Genomic DNA, 17,452 nt, shown 5'->3' on the forward strand with positions numbered 1-17,452 from the left:
AGGGGCAGTTAAGCCAGAAAGGGAAAGTAGGAGTGGGCAGGTCTTCTAACTTAGAAGGAATTCAGACAGGAAGAGAAGGAAGAATTCAATCCCACGGTTTCAAGCCTGAGGTCCTAAGGAGTCAGGAACCAGCCAGCCACCCCTCTAAGTTGTTCTATCAACATTTGGTACCTGTGTGTTTTCTGTGATCTTTTCGCAACCTGTACTTATGGCAGGAACCACCCATATGCACCTGCAGAATAAAGCATTGAAAATAGGGAGGCGTATTCGTGGACCCTCAAGGGAAAAGGCTCCTTGAACATAAATTTTATTGTCAAGATGTGCATTTCCCATCTGACTAACTAGATATCCTTCTATGAGATTTTAGAGTATCCATCAGGGTTCTAGAAAGGCCAGCAATACTAAGATAACAAAAAATAAAGGGTTTTATGCATGAAGATTCCATCTTGTGATGGAAGAAAAAGAACAATCACTCTAATTGGAAACCACATGGCAGATGCGTGGACAGCTGAATCCCTGGACAGGAACATGTGCCCAAAATAACCACAAAGTGGCACAAAGACAATAGTTGCGCAGGGTGTGTGCAGAACAATTGTCCAGAGTGCTGAAACAAAGCACATCTGAAGCACCATTGTGAATGTTATTCATACTGAGACGCTTCTGCTCTGCATGCTCTCAGTAGATAAAAGTGCCATTTTAAATATTTTAGAACAACGGTTCAATCTTAAGTTATCTTGGGCTCAACTGATGTCTAAGAAAGAGGCTCCCGCTGTAAGAAAAAAACATGCTCTTTCTTGTAAGATCCTTAGCTTGTGTGAATCAATGAATCAAGGAAAGGAATTCAGGCCTGGTGCCAGATTTTGGTGGGCCTTGAACAAGCTGCCCTCAGGGGGCACCCTTCAGTGCAGACCCACTCCCCAAGAGCTTACCACAACCTGAGCCCTCAAAGCAGCAGTACTGTTGCAGCTGCCAACCTCACACCCATGGGTGGCCACTCATCCCCAAGCTCTTCAGATTCCCCTTTCCCTCTACATGTGCTTGAAACCTTTTCTAGTGGTGACACCGGAAAGGGCTGGGAGTTGAGCTGCTGTTCTGTGAACAATTACACTGCTGCTGCCAGGTAAGCCCACCAGCAAGCAAGCATAGGAGGGAAAGAGGTGGAGCAGCTGCCAGGCTCCTCCCCCTCCTCCTCCTCATGAGCCCTCAAGGGGGAGGCTGGTAGCAACGCCATCACTAGAGGGTTCACAGAACAGCAAGGCAAGCAAGCAAGTCCTAGTGGGCGCTGCATGGGCCCTTGCAATTGCCCATGTATGCCAGGTGCTGATGCCAGATCTCAAGAAGTTCATTGAAGATGACTTGAATAAAATGGGTTTGTTTCAGAAGAGACAGTGAAGATTTTTATCCCAATGCATTCATGTGTCAATGCAGACAACTGCCTTTATAAATCCCACCAAGTATTAAGGAATGTTACCTTATTCTGTGGATGTTTTTGTATGAAGGCTTTCCCTAAAAAGGAAGTTCAGCATCAAAACACTCAATAATGCTGTGCGGAGTTTTTTCTGGCCCTGTAATGCAAGATCTGTAAGAATTAATGATAAGGAAACTCCTGCTGCCTGTCTGAAGGAAGTAAGAGCATGACTGGGTGGAAAGCCAAGCAATCTTAACTCTTCCAGTTAACACTCAAAATAAAGAAGAAATATTACAGTAAAGAAAGTGAGCAGGTGTACATATTATTTCCAAAAAATACTCTGGAGTGTTTTCACAAGTCAAATACCTGCAGACATAATGTGAGAACTAGTACGCAAATCTATTTTCAAAAGAAGATTTGTGAATTCTGGGAGCTATTTCAAGATTCTTGATAGGCACAGGAGATAAAGATATATAGCTATAGATATGCTCCCATATCACAATTGGCCCCAAGGCAGCGTTTTATACATTCTAGACTTAGAAGTATGTGAGATCTGATTTTAAGATCAACTGTACCCATAAATGTAATTTATTTTACCCCCTAGTCTCTGTATTGTACAGTGTGTCCTTGTACAGCTAATATTCTCTGCATTCGGTTCTCATCTGTAAAACCACCAAATGTTATGCCAAAATTAGTCCTTTAAGGGCCTTTTCTGTTGTAGCACCTATCCTATCCAGCAAGGCCCATCAGCTCTCATCACTATACTGTGTCAGGCAAATAGTGAAGACCTAGCTTTTAAAAATAGTGAAGATCTAGCTTTCAAAAATAGTGAAGATCTAGCTTTTAAAAATAGTCAAGATCTAGCTTGATGAACTGTAATTTTGGCTGCCTCCCTTTTGGTGTGTGTCTGGAACAACACCAGAACTGCTGGTCTAACCTTAACAAACACTGGGCTACTCTAGATGGTAGAGGGTATCCCACACCTTATTATAGGCTCCTTGTATACATACCTATAAGAGACAGCTCTCAATCCTACAACCCTACTAAGCTCAAGTGCTTGGAAATATTTTATCCTTGTTTACATTATGGATGCCAACTCAATTCAAGTCCTTCAGTCCAACTGGGTCATGAATCTGGGTTGCTTGCATATGCATATCATCATAGCAAACCCATAAAGGGAACCAATACGTTGAAGTTAATATCAGATGAACAACAAGGCAGTCAAAAACGGAAAGGGTGGATTCACTCTCATTTGGCAGTCTTCATATCTGACCCACATAAAAGTGATTTAGCCAAAACAGAAGGAATGTATGATACAGCTAAGCTAGATGTAATGGCTACTAAATTACGTAAATGAAAACTGGCCTGTGTGTTCTTTGCAAAAATCAAGATAACCTTTTCATCTTTAATGGTCCAAGGAACAGTGAAACATACAAGAGGATTAATTACTCCCACTTTGATCACACCTATCAGTGTGGTGTGAATCTTAGTCTAAACCAGGGGTCTGCAACCTTTAAGACAAAAAGAGCCACTTGGACCCGTTTCCGAAGAAAAAAAACTGGGAGCCGCAAAACTCGTCATTATAAAAATAACTTTTTTGTCACTTTTTTATTATTTCTTTGTTTGACCCCTCAGAATTACTCCTCCTCATAGAAATAAATGTTAAATTAACAAGTTACCTTTTTTGTGTGTGTGGTTCTTCACTCCCCTTCAAAACAGCGACCAGCGTACATGCCCCCTTTCAATGCAGTGACCAGCGTACATGCCCCTTACAATGTGGCGGGTGGGAAGGTGACGTCGGGACGGTGGGTGACTAACGCACGCACCGCCCCCATGCAACGTCACAGCCAGTACAGCGCCCGCCACAGTGGGGAGTGTCGGGGCGCACAATGCGCCTCCTCCCCTCGCTAGTATCCGCCCCGGAGCCGCGGCAAAGGTGTAAAAGAGCCACATGCGGCTCCGGAGTCGCGGGTTGCAGACCCCTGGTCTAAACCATTTCAGTAAAAAAAGCTACCGTATGTGCTTGCAAATCCATTCTCCATTCCTCTTCCAAGCTGCCCCACACTGCTTCCCAGGGATTTAACTGCCTAGGACCATGTGGCTTGTGAATGTGCTTCTCATACAGTCATACCTTGGGTGCCAAACGCCTTGGTACTCGGGCATTTTGGCTCCCAAACGTCACAAACCCGGAAGTGAGTGTTCCAGTTTGTGAACGTTCTTTGGAACCCAAACGTCTGATGGGACTTCCATGGCTTCTGATTGGTTGCAGGAGCTGACCATCAGAAGCCATGCTTTGCTTTCCAAACGTTTTGGAAGTTGAACGGACTTCCAGAACGGATTCCATTTGACTTCTAAGGTACGACTGTAATTATTTAGCTGCAAAATCCTGAGAATCTCAACTTATATTTTCTTAAAGCAAATAAATATCTAGCTGTGAAATGAAGCTTATGTTCCACTTCTATCCTGTCCACCTTCTTAAAATGCTTTCCAGTGGCATTTGGGTCTCACAAAATCCCTGTACTGTAAAGCTTAAGCTGAGATATAGGCTGCATTCAAATGAAATGCTAAACCATGTTGGGCCATGTGAGCCTCAGACTTATGCACTATTCCCTCCTCCTCCACCATGTCTGTGAGAGGGAAATGAGAATCTTTTGCTTCCATTTTAGGCTAATGTCAGCTTGGTATGATATCTGAACCCAGACAAAGTAGTTAGTGTTAACTATGGCAGGGAGAGTGAGACCCACTTATCAAAACACAACACTCTAGCCACCATGCATCACAGTGTGCCTTGAAATTCCTCTCAGAAAATCTCAGGAAAAATGCACTGCAGAAGAAGTTCCAGGAATCGAGTATCATCCTTCATTGTGGGTCAAAGGCTATAGGATGCAACATTTTGAATGAAGTTAAGTAAACTTGCACCTGGTCAGTGCTGGATGGCAGGCAGACTAGGAAACCTAAGTTCTGATGTTGAAAAGTAAGATTAGGATATAAGCGTAATTACTACTCCAACTACTACTACTACTACTACTAATAATAATAATAATAAACTGCTTCTTGTCAATCCTCAGAAGATACAGAAGCAAATTTGCATAATTTATATAGGTTGGATACCCTATATCCAGCCAAAGATTTAGGTAGTGTACACACTACTATACCTTTAAAGCACATTGAAAGCACATTTCTTTCTTTCAAAGAATTCTGGGCACCATAGTTCACTGCTTACAGTGTTGCAACTCCCTACAACCCTTAACAAACTACAGTGCCCAGAATTCTTTGAAAGAAAGAAATGTGCTTCAAAGGTAAAGTGTGTGCATGCAGCCAGAGAGGGTGCAACCCAGCTGAGACCTTTGAGCACATGGAATGGCATTTGATCCAATGGAGGAATCTGCTAATGGAGGGGTGGTTTTTGCTTATTCTCCCCTCCCTCTGCAGCCCCCCCCCCATGCCCTCTGCACTAGAGGTTCCCCCAACCTTCTGAAGCAGGAGTGCCAACTTGGCTCTGTGACTGTGGGTGTCTGGGGCAGTGGGTGCCATACAGCTTGCATGGCTCTGACACTGAAATTTGTGGGTGCCCGGCCCCTTCATAGGGAATTTTGTGGGTGCTCAGGCACCCAGGGCCTCAGGGAGTTGTCACCTATGCTCTGAAGTTGATTTTCAGGGTTTGCTGCAGACCACTGCTGGATCAAAAACGCTTGTACCAGTTGGAACACAAGGGATTTCATTCTTCTTAACTATTGTGGCCAATAGCCATTGATAGATTCATGGATGATAGACCTAATAAAAAGATATGAATCTGCTAAATAAAGAGGCATTGATGCCAACAGCTATCATAACATCCTGCGGCAATATATTCCATATCCTGGATTAATTACATGTTGCCAAAAGTATTTCTTTTTTCTGTCCTGAATCTACTGCCAAGCAATTTCACTGGATGACCCCCAAGTTCTAAAATTCTGAGACTGAGTGGATAACTCTCTGCCAGCAGAAATCTGAACTATCACAGAGGCACCGAGAAATATTCATGTCTTGTAGGAACTTGCTTTCTAGAATGCTACAGTTAGGGCACACGGCAGAGAGAATGGGGAATTCCAAAATATGGGAAATGTGGAAACGCCCAGTGCCAGGTAGTTAGGCAAAGAACAAGCTTTTAAGAGATAAAGGACCTGGTAAAAGGGCATTACATTGCATAGCTTAAAATGTAAATGTGCTGGATATGAAGATGTGGGGGTGATAACCTAAGTTGTATTTCTCTCCAAATGTCACTAAAAATTTAGATCACTTAGGATACCATACAGGACGCACACAACACTAATAATTAGGCATTTGACTCGTAAGAGTTTCCTATCATATTCCTACTCCCATGCATTTTTAAGCGCCAATAGATGTTATTCATCACCACATATGTCACTGTGGGATTAAATGCATTCTTAAGATATGAAGGGGCTTCACTTGAAAGATTTTTGTTAAATGAAGCAACCAAAGAAATTTTTATTAATTACAGCCCACTGATTTCATTCACTTCAGATGAGTGAAAATCTCTCTCTCTCTCTCTTTACACACACACACACACACACACACACACACACACACAATATTAAGGTGCCAATTATATGCATGCCCTCAATCAATTTATCTCTCATCCAGTTCCCATTAATTTCTCACTGTAGTGTTCAAGTTTCCCAAACGTTAAAAAGATTAGAATCTTAAGCAGCCACCCCCAACCTGGTCCTTTCCAGTTGTTTTAGTCTACAACTGCTGTCATCCCTGACCATTGGGCATACTGGCTGGGGCTGTCCAAAACATCTGGAGGACACCAGGGTGAGGAAGGCTGATCGAAAGCAATGGTGGCCAACAATTTGGACAAGTTTGTCACAAGTCAAGCCCACCATATACGTATCTCTACCGTACATTCAGCACATATGTAGCCTCCGGTGTGTTGGTGGTGAATTTCCCTGTCTACAATGTAAATACATGGGCTACAGCCAAGTCCATGGGCTCTCCTGCTCTTTCACAGAGTTCCACAATACTTTCCCTTTGCCACTAGTGGTATCCATTCCACAGATTGGCAGCTAATGCTATAATGTATGGCTCAGGACAATGCTCAGCACCAGGACGATCATCCTTCTTGTCAGTGAAAGAGAAATAGACACCTCCTTCATGCCCTTTCCTGAAAGATGGAGAAGCATGATTTGTGTTATAAAGCTGCAAAGTGGCTGTTTTTAATACCAGAATCCATCACAGAATTAGCTTACCTGGTTGTAGAGAGGGGGGGAGAAAGAGTTGGTAAGAGATATTATTGCCCCTGCCACATTACCTGCTGAAACATTAACAAACACACATGAATATACACCATCCTCCGCTGGGAGAGAGTCACATGATATCGGAAGATGCCCCTCTTTCAAATGAATCCAACACAGATCTTTCAGGGCCTCACAAAATCCCCGGCATGGTGGAGGTGTTATTGGAAGAGAAACACTACACCCAGGTACCAGCAGCAAGCAGAAAAACCACTCCAAGTAGCGGTGACACCGAGTTTTAAGAAGCCCCTCCCACTCATGCAAAGCAGCCCGAATTTCCTCCTCACTGCCATGATGCAAATAATTCGGCACTCGGAAATGCTTCATGCCCAGGTTGTTGCAATATGACAGATTGGTCGGTAAGGGCAAGCAGTGGCCAGCTGTTGGAGTCAATCCAGGAAAGAAGGAAGGAAGCCCTGTGCTACTATTGCTAAAATGTTGCATAGTGTAGGTTAGTAGAAACTCAAGAGAGTCAGAGTTATTGGCAGGGGGGAAATCCATAACATTAATTGCATTCGAATTAGAAACAGAATCACTAGAGCGGTTCTTATGTGCATCAGCTACGGCTATCCCAGAATGCTTAAGGAAGGGGTGGCTTTTAAGGCTGAGATGGGTTCTATTGCCATTAGAGACTGATTTGTCTGGATCTGCAACATAATTGAATAGCCGGTTGTCTAAAGCACCCACCACCTTGGATGGAATTCCAGCATGCATGCGGCTGCTATTAGCCTGAAGCTCCTGCAATCCCAAAGCATTTGCACTGGACAAAATTCCTTGTTTTTCTGCGAAAGCTCCCCAGGGTGCCCTTGTTCCTGGGGTGGTGGCACTTCCTTGCCCCGCATCTGTGGATTCTTGAAAAGCCAATCTGGTGCCACCAGCATGACCATCTGGTGAAAATGAGAAAGAAGCACTACCTGGGGGTGGAATCTCAGGCTTCTTTAAGAGGACTTTAGTCTTGTTCCAGGGAACAGAAGGCTTTGTAGTCACTGAGAGAACCAGCTCTGGCTGCCCAGCTTCCAGGGAGGTCTGCACATTGCCGGTAGAGTTGGCAGTAGCATTCTGGATGCTCACTGCCTCCGTCACAGGGGTGGGAGATGCTGTCAGAAGATCAGTTGTTGCAGGTGCCTCGGTCCTCTCCGTCCCTGTGGTTGTCTTCTCGTCCCAGAGCTGAACCAAATTTCTGATTCCCTCAGCAACGTTTAATATTTCAGCCCCTACCCCTGCAATATTTCCTTCTCTGCTTTCCAGCTCAGAAGATGATGTAGCTGTAGGGATCGTTGTGGTTGCAGTCAAGTCCGGCCTCTTCAGGGTGAATATAGTCCACACTCTTCCCTTCTGCTGGGTAGTGCTTTCCAGGGGGGTGTTCAGGGTGGCAGCCGCAGGCATGGCAAGTTGCTGTGCCGTCTGCTCCTCAGTAGTACCAGCAGCTTCTGTGGGTGGGAGGGTTTCTTCCTTCGAACCCCCCCACAGCCAACTCCAGCCCTGTGCATTGGATAAGCAACAGGTCAGCAACAGCAGAAGCCGAATGCTGAGCTCAGCTCGAGCCATTAAAATGTTGCTTGGAGGGGGAGATGTGCTGCGCTGCAGTGAGTGGTGAATGGAAGAATTCACATTGATCTGTGTCCTCTGGAGCTCCGGGGTGAGGAAGCATGCCGCTCTCTTCCAAGTAGATATAACACTAGTGGAGGCGTGGTTAACAGAGCCCTCCCCTCCAGCAGCCTGCTTCCCATTAAATCAAAAACTAACTACAGCACAGCCAGCAAGGCTCCCAAAGGCAAGAGTGTTCGAGCCACAAGCGTACTTGAAGATGCATTTGTTTCTATCCGATGCACAAGCACACACAAAAAGGCATACCTGGAAGCCAGCAATTCTGCTCGATTGCTTCACCATGTAAGCATTTTTCCTGTTTTCCCCCTGAAGCTCACAAAAGTATTTGGGCACATTAAACTCCTCCCTGCCCCGAACTGATACTAAAAGGAGGCAGTGATGTTTCCCCTTCCTGGCTGATTACAGTTAATTTCCTTGACTTGAAATAATTAACATCAGCACTGATATCTCTTCTTTAAAGATATCATTTCTAAAGGAGGAGGAACACAGCAGGAAACTTGCAGGGGAGTAGATATGCTCCAGTCACACAAGGGGAAGGATTCCTGTCTAGTTAAAACTGTTAACGTCAGCAGCTAAAGTTAGCAGTTTTGAACCCAATTCATTTAACAGGAGAGTTAAATACTTGCTTATAACTCTGCCATTCAAATGGGCATGACTAAAAAGGTGTTTGTATTTGGCTTAATCATATCCATAGTTACTGTGACGGGGGGGGGGGGAATGGGCTATCTACAAATCAGGGACTTCCCTCCCCATACACATCATCACTGGCAACAGCATATGTATTAGGTATTCACACACACACACAAAATTAGGGTGTGAGTTAAGCCTTCCATATGCTCTCTTGAACCCTGTCCATTGTATCTTTTAAGATCTCCCTTTCCCCACCTCACAGCTGGATCCAATTAATGCCTCACTTATGGAAAGAGTGATGCCCACCACACTGAACAAAAAGAGGCTGTGCATCCACTCCTAAGAGGATCGCCCTGAACCTGAGGTCTCAGATAACTACAGCCCAGTCACAAATATTCCTTTCTTGGGCAAGGTGACAGAAAGTGTGGTGGCTAGCCAACTACAGGCATGTCTAGATGAAGCAGATTATCTAGACCCATTTCAATCTCGTTGCAAACAGCTCTGAAACAGCCCCAGTCAGCCTTACAATATGACCTTTATTTGGAGAGAGGCGTAGGGAGTGCTACCTGTTGATTCTGCTTGACTTCTTAGCAGTGTTTGATATCACTGACCATGGTATCCTGGAGCAGCTCTGTGAGGTGGGGAAAGGGAGGCCTGTGTTACAGTAGCAGCACTTCTGCCTAGGGGACAACAGCTTTGTTGTTGTTGTTGTTTAATCGTTTAGTCGTGTCCGACTCTTCGTGACCCCATGGACCAGAGCACGCCAGGCACTTCTGTCTTTCACTGCCTCCCGCAGTTTAGTCAAACTCATGCTGGTAGCTTCCAGAACAGCTAGAGAGTAGCACTGGAAGACTTCTGAATCATTGGGTTCATGCCTTTGGGTCACCGTATCTATATGAAACTGGTAGGAGGTGCCATCTGGGGACTTGGATGCAGTGTCATCAGTTTGCAGATGACACGCAACTCTATCTCTCAATCCCAACTGAATAGGGAGGAGCTGTGCAAGTCTTGGGCCAGTGTCTGGGCACATCCTGCCCATGAACCTTTGGATCAGCAAGCAGCTGGTGCTGACATCTATAGAGTCAACAGAAACAAAAAGGTCTCCCATCTTGCCTTTTCATCACAACTGGCAACACTGGGTGCCTAGCAGCAAGTTATGGTGATGGAGGAGGGACCTCATTTTATTTCATTTAACCTTTCCAACGCAATCAAATTCAAAGTATCCAGGTAGAAAATAAGTGGAAAAGCCTATGGCATTTTTTTTAACAAGCAAAGCTGGGATTGTGAGCAACATGTCTAAGCATAACATGCCCTGCCCAATCCAGTCCCTGGCAGATGTAGTGTGGGGTTCTTCTAAATTCACCCAAAGCACAGATTTGCACTAGTTCACTCCAGCTCAGCGTCATAATCTGTATGTGTCCCCACAAGTTATTACCCTCGGGTTGAAAAGATGGGAAGTGAAATCTTCCTGCAGAATAGAATAACCAATGCTACCAGATTCATTCCATTGGGAGCCTCCCCTGAACAAAATAGCTGATATTAACATCAGATTAACATAACCTGATCATCATAGTTCCAGTTACAGATAGGTAGCCGTGTTGGTCTGCCATAGTCAAAACAAAAAAATTCCTTCCAGTAGCACCTTAAAGACCAACTAAGTTAGTTCTTGGTATGAGCTTTCGTGTGCAAGCACACTTCTTCAGATACACTGAAGAAGTATCTGAAGTATCCAGTGTATCTGAAGAAGTGTGCTTGCACACGAAAGCTCATACCAAGAACTAACTTAGTTGGTCTTTAAGGTGCTACTGGAAGGAATTTTTTTGTTCTGATCATCATAAATAGACTATTTTTTCCCTGCAGTACTACTGCATGTTTTGCTACAGGCTCCTGGTTCAGTCCACAATAGTCCTCAACCTTTTCAGACCAGAGATCTACCGTATTTTTCGCCCTATAGGATGCACCGTCCCATAAGGCGCACCTAGTTTTTTGGGGGGGAAATAAAGGGGGGAATTTATTTATTTTTTTCCCCCAGGCACAGGGCTGGGGCGGGGGAAGCCCGAGCTTCCCCCAACCCCAGCCCCCAGAACAGGCAACTCTCCGCAAGCCTTCGGCATGCAGGCAACTCTCCGCAAGCCACGGGAGCCCAGCGCCGGGCTCCCGCGTCTTGCAGAGAGCTGCGCGAAGCCTGCATTCGCCCCATAGGATGCACACACATTTCCCCTTCATTTTTGGAGGGGGAAAAGTGCGTCCTATGGGGCGAAAAATACGGTACCTATTTTTAGCCCAAAAATACATTTGGGCACCCACTTTTTATTTATCATTTATTTATTGCATAAAATTTATATACCGCTTGATTGTACAGAAAAACCTCAAAGCAGTTTACAAAAACATGAAGCAATAGCATTATTTTTGAAGCTTGGAGTTTTATTAGAATAGGGAATATTCCAGATAATCACATTTAATGAAAGAGCATATTCAAAAGTCAGGTGATCAACCAATTTTTTTATTACATTTGTAGTCATTTCATGACTTTAATGGACACTTGGCATACATGATTTATTCCTGTCACATGCGAGTGTAGATTTCCATGCATGAGTCTGAATACAATAACTGACCATAACTCTCTCACACACCATCTACTAAATGGGCAGTAATGCTGTACATTTTCCTGTGAAATTAGAAGAAAATGTGAATATTAACACAATGCGGGACACAAAGTGTTAGTAGCTCTACAAGCAAATATTAACTATGTGCAACCTTCTTTCAGCTACTGAGGGGATGACTGGTAAACAACTCATGCCAGGCACGCCAGGCAGCTAAGTGAGTCACTTGCCCCTAAATCCAGTCCTGACTCTCTCACTCCCATTCTTCCTCATCTGTATAGGCTTCCCATTGTTCTCCAGAACTAAATCTATGCACTGATTTACATCCCCAAACGTTTGCGCCCTGTGCATTTTTACAAGTGCTTTCTCACATATGCTCCTTCCTATCCCTTAAGATCTATCTTTGGTCAGCAGTCCGTTGTTTACTGAAGAATGGAACAAGGCCTTTTACATGGTGGCACCTGTATTTTTGGAACCTGCATCTCAAGGACCCCAGTCTCTGGGGTCTTTCTGCTGGCAGGCACATATTTATGTTTGGAAAGAACAATGGAACATGATCTGGATGGGTCTTAATTTATACACTCCACTATTTGTATTTAGATTGAATCTCTGTTTCTATGTAAGTTTTCAATTTTGGTTTTGATACTATTTTTACTCTTGCAGTCACGCTATGTAATTTTTTGTTTGTTTGTTTGTAGAAATGAATTTTCAATTGGTTGCAGACCAATGAAAAGTTTATTTAATTGTGCTTCTATTTAGAGCGCACATATTTTACAATACAATTAGCTAATACAATTTAAAGAATAATCCTAACTCTCAGATCCATCTGCTGGAGGGGATTACAGTACGTAGAGGTGTCTTTCCGCCAATGAAGAGCAGCTCACCTGTTTTTTGGGTGGGTGGGGGGAATATCCACTGCTGAGGCCTCTGGTATGGTCACTGAAAGCTCCATGGGCATAGCCAGGATTTGGCCCTGAAGCAGGGCAGGGCAGAGGCAGCATTGGATATGCTGGATCCAAAGTACTATATTCTCTCAAGAGACTCTGGGATAGAACCCATAAATTTTTACAGCCCATAACTGGTATGGATAACACACACACACACACACACACACACACACACATTTCAAGGTGGGTAGAAATTTTTAATGCTAAAGCAAAAAGAAAGAACCATGGTGCCCACAAACTGGTAAGACTTTGGAAGTGGAAAACTGTTCCCCACTTCGCCCCATCCCACTTAGGATTGCTGTGTCCAGCTGTAGTCCTATGCAGGCTTACTTGGGAGTAAGTCTTGCTGAACTCATTGGGACATACTTCTGAGTAAATATACATAGGATTGTGCTGCTAGGCAGATGTGATCTCTGATGTGCTTGCTCCTGAATTCATCTTCCTGCTGTCAGAATGATCCAATGTAAGTCAACATTCCATTGTTCATCCAACGGTTTGATAGCTCAGGCTCAAAATCTTGGCAGAAGCAGAATAGCCTAAAGTTCCTTTTGCACTGAAGCAACTCAAAAGTCACCAGCAGACGGCATGCACTCAAGCGGGCACACAAATTATCACTTTTATTCCTTCATTCCTTATACCTCCGCCAAGGATTTCTTCTAATTTGGCGGCCCAAATATATTAAGCATATATCGTTTACATGATTTATGCTAGATGCAGATCTTGTTTTTCCCTTCCTTCAATCATTTGTGGAAATCCATCATGAACTTCCAGCTCTGCTGCAGGCACTAACTCATGCTGTTCTTCTACATGATACATTTTCAAGGAATAAAATAAATTTAAAAAGAAAAGTCAAAGCTTCACCTTTCAATGAACTTTTGGGGTGTAGCTCAGAATTAAATCTCACACTCATTACCTCAGCTTTCCACTGCTTTCTAAGTGCAGGGTCAGAAGGCACTTCTGCAATCTCCTGTATCTCACAGAACAACATAATAGCATCCCACCTATGTCTGGGTATTTGAGAGAGAGCCTGCCAAAACCCTAAACACTCTGGATTTCCAATTTTTTCGTGTCAAGATCCTCTCAAGATAAAACAAAACAAATGTTTACATACCCCTAGGAACAACTGTTCTCTACCCCAGTCATATTTCCTTTAATCTGTTATTGACCCCATAATTGAATAAACCTATTATCTGTAAATCTCATTAAAGGATTATGACAACTGGGCTGTCCATATTCAAAAGGCATGTTCCTTGGCAAAAAGAAAGAACCTATTAAAAAAAATGCTAAGGCTGGAGACAGATAAAAGAGTGTTTGGGTTCCTCCCCCCCCCCCCCCGCCGCCCAAAATTGTTGAAGAAAGTCTGAAAGAGGGATAGGTTCTTATGGAATGTCTACTGCGGGTGGTCATGTATACTACCTTACAGAGGCCAGGGCTCTGTTTGAGAGCTATCAGATGACTATTTGAAAAGGCTGCCTGGTCCAGGACAAGTTTAAAAGAATCCTATGCAGGGACAGCTAGCAGGGGCCTTGGAGTGGTCAATCAACAGTTAACACTTCGGAAAGCAGATGGAGCAAACACACAGGTTAAGGTAAAGGTAAAGGGGCCCCTGACCATTAGTTCCATTCGTGACCGACTCTGGGGTTGTGGCCCTCATCTTGCTTTATTGGCCGAGGGAGCCGGCGTACAGCTTCTGGGTCATGTGGCCAGCATAACTAAGCCGCTTCTGGTGAACCAGAGCAGCGCACGGAAACGCCGTTTACCTTCCCGCCGGAGCGGTACCTATTTATCTACTTGCACTTTGACGTGCTTTCGAACTGCTAGGTTGGCAGGAGCAGGGACCGAGCAATGGGAGCTCACACTGTCGCAGGGATTCGAACCGCCGACCTTCTGATTGGCAAGTCCTAGGCTCTGGGGTTTAACCCACAGCGCCACCCGTGTCCCTAACACACAGGTTACCTGGGCACAATCTTCCCTACTAGGGTGAGATGGGAAACCTGTAGACCGCCAGGTACTGTTGAGCTTGTTTGCTTGTTTGTTTGTATGGCGCCCTTCATCTGAAGGTGACGGGGCAGTTCACAACATAAAAACTACACCTCCCATCACGCCTGGTCATTGGTCATACTGCTGGAGGGCCCCTGGTTCCCCAGCTCTCATTTAAATTACTGTAATTATTTCCAAATTTGCACCTTATGTATATAACTCAGCAAATCTGTGTCCTCTTTTGCCTTCTTAGCGGCCACCGTATGTACACCTGAATATGGCCCTACAGCACTAACTCCAAATTGGAGTTAGATTATATGCAAGAAAAGAACTTGGAGAGACTTGTTCTTTGGCTTGCAACAAAATAATTTAATTTTACGGCACTTTGGCAAACTCTTCCCCTTATTCTAGTTTTGCCTTCGCTCCGACACCGAACACCTCATCACCTATCTTGCAACCAGCAGAATACAGCAATTTCGTGTCTACATCTACACATGGAACTTAGCATTTCAGATTTCAACAGTATGTTGGAACAAAGTGGCTTCTGTTTTTCATGTGTATAACATGCCCATTATATAGGGGGATGCCCCTGCCATGAGTCAGCTAATTCTAACTCCTCTCCACAATCATGAATAGCTTTGGAAGACTGGGGAGTGGGGGAATGGGCTGGGGGAATGTTAACAGAGAATCGTTAACATCAAGTTTCCTTTTCTCCCTGAGCATTTTGCCTAATGTATTTTAAAATCTGGTTCTACCTCTCACTGCATGTTTTCAGGATATTGTGAGTCTGCAGAGCTGACCCTTTTTCTAGACCAGATTTTCTCTTTTCAACCAGCTCTATGAAAATGAAAAAATCATTTCATTATTTTACACATAGTTCTACTGTTTAGAAGACCAACCAATGGTCACTTTTTCTTGAAGTTTGTCACAGTCCTCAGAAGAGAGGTGTTTCCAAAGTTCAAGGTGAAAGAGGAACTTTTAATGTTCCACACAAAGGACACCTTATGCAGCATTACCATTTGTTGTACAAACCTGTAATTATGGAAGATAACAGCTTGAAGAATCCAGGTATACATGTATTTACACGACTGCTTTCTGATTTAAAATGTAGTCAACCTGTTTGTGTTTTTTCATGTGATGATGCAGAATTCCACAGGTGACTGGAAACGTCTAAGACTACTCAAGCATGACTCTTTCCCCATTATTCCAGGCAAGAATGTTTTATTTTCACTACATTGTATTATTAAACATACAGAAAAGGCTGTGTATACTTATAATACTATATTGTAAGACTATGGGCAGGGCTCTGCTGTTAGCCGCCCTGAGCCCGGCTTCGGCTGGGGAGGGCGGGATATAAATAAAATTTATTATTATTATTTTCATTTTATGTACAATAATCACACATGGAATTAATTCCATGCTATAAGGAAGCTCAACTGCTCGGTGTCTATTTTATTACAGTGTTAAGGACAATAGGCTGAATGGCAAGCTCTTTATTATCCACCCCACCCCTCCTCTTCTTCTTTTCTGTATATTTAGAAGTAACTGGAGATGAATGCATATTTCTGGTCCATTTAGCAAACAGTTAAGTGAGAGTGGAGAACTGGGTGAAGGTTGAATGGGGAAAGCATCTAAATTCGTTCATATGGCACGGAATGTTCTTCCATTGTTTTAATATTATTATTATTTTAAAAATCTTAAAATTAAACACACTAAAATCAAACTCCAATTTAGGATTTGTTTATGCGGCTAAGAGATAATTCCAAGGTTGACGCAAGTTTTCCTTTTTTTAAGTGAAAGAAAGGACAAAGATAACAATGTTATCCTTTGAATACTGGAATTTTTACTCCCTAGGGAGCCATGCAGCACAATCCTATGCAGTGAGGCTTCCTCCCAAAGGAAGAACCTAGGCAGCTGCCTTATAACAATCCAGACCATTTCTCATCTGTCTCAGTGTCACCTACACTTTCTAGGGTTTCAGGCACGAAGCTTTCCCAGCACTGCCTGGAGACACCAGAGATTGAACGTGGGACCTTTCGGATGCAAAGCATACCCTCTACCACTGATCTGTGGTCTCTTTCCAGATAAGTGTGGCTTAGATGGCAGCCCAAATCATCAATGCTACCAATCAGTATCTAAAGAATTGCATGGAAAATATATGCATTTGCATTCCAGGTGCCATGAATGTAATGATATTAGTGGCTAGTGGGGTGGTGTAATTGACCTGGCTTCCCAACCAATACCAGTGCAATTTATTACTACTGGGTAGCATTTTGCTGATCAGAAGGTCGGCGGTTCGAATCCCCGCGATGGGGTGAGCTCCTGTTGCTCGGTCCCTGCTTCTGCCAACCTAGCAGTTCGAAAGCACGAAGTGCAAGTAGATAAATAGGTACCTATAGAGATATAGATGGCTTTGGGACAGCTGAACTATATCTCCAATTGCACAATCTTCATTGCCAGTTTCCTGCCTCAATATGCCCCATATCTGCCCATTTCTATGCTACTGACCAATGCCAAGATGAAGGTTTACCAGTGTTGAGCACACTGCTTTATGGAACTGAGCTGTGGGCAGCTTACACCCTCCATATGCCTTCCATATGCACTGCATCAGGAAGATTCTGGGCATCACGTGGCAGCACAGAGTCTCAACAAAGATGTGCTCCCCCAAGCCCACATTCCTAGCACGTTCGCACTTCTGTCTCTGCGATGTCTGCACTGGCTTGGTCATGTCCACAGAATGGAAGATGGCAGGATCCCCAAGAACGTGCTCTTCGGGGAGCTGGCTTCAGGCACTGACCTGTTGGCAGACCAACTCTGCGTTACAAAGATGTCTGCTAATGTGATGTTAAGGCTGGCAACATTGACCTCGCCATATGAGAATACCTTGCAAACAACCACAGTGCCTGAAGACAGACAGACAGGTCATGTATCCACAGAAGTGACCAGAGGAGGAATGATTACTGGGAGGAGCTCAGAGAG

General features: G+C 44.0%; 1 protein-coding gene across 4 annotated transcripts in view; it reads right to left on the minus strand.

The window, feature by feature from the left end:
- COL18A1 (collagen type XVIII alpha 1 chain) overlaps nucleotides 1–17,452 on the minus strand; it is a 155,088-nt gene that overhangs the window by 73,023 nt on the left and 64,613 nt on the right. The window contains exon 1 of one of the 4 annotated variants that reach the window (XM_081021634.1): nucleotides 6,723–8,382. The exons of 1 other annotated variant lie outside the window; for it this stretch is intronic. In XM_081021634.1, coding sequence (XP_080877760.1) covers nucleotides 6,723–8,253 — 1,531 coding nt within the window. In that variant the 5' untranslated portion in view covers nucleotides 8,254–8,382. Of the gene's footprint in view, nucleotides 1–6,722; nucleotides 8,383–17,452 lie in introns of those variants that run through there. 2 more of the 4 variants (XM_081021636.1, XM_081021635.1) reach the window with 2 other exon arrangements.

Source organism: Podarcis pityusensis (assembly GCF_964106645.2).
Source record: "Podarcis pityusensis genome assembly, chromosome: 1".
In the NCBI taxonomy this organism is placed as follows: Eukaryota; Metazoa; Chordata; class Lepidosauria; order Squamata; family Lacertidae; genus Podarcis; species Podarcis pityusensis.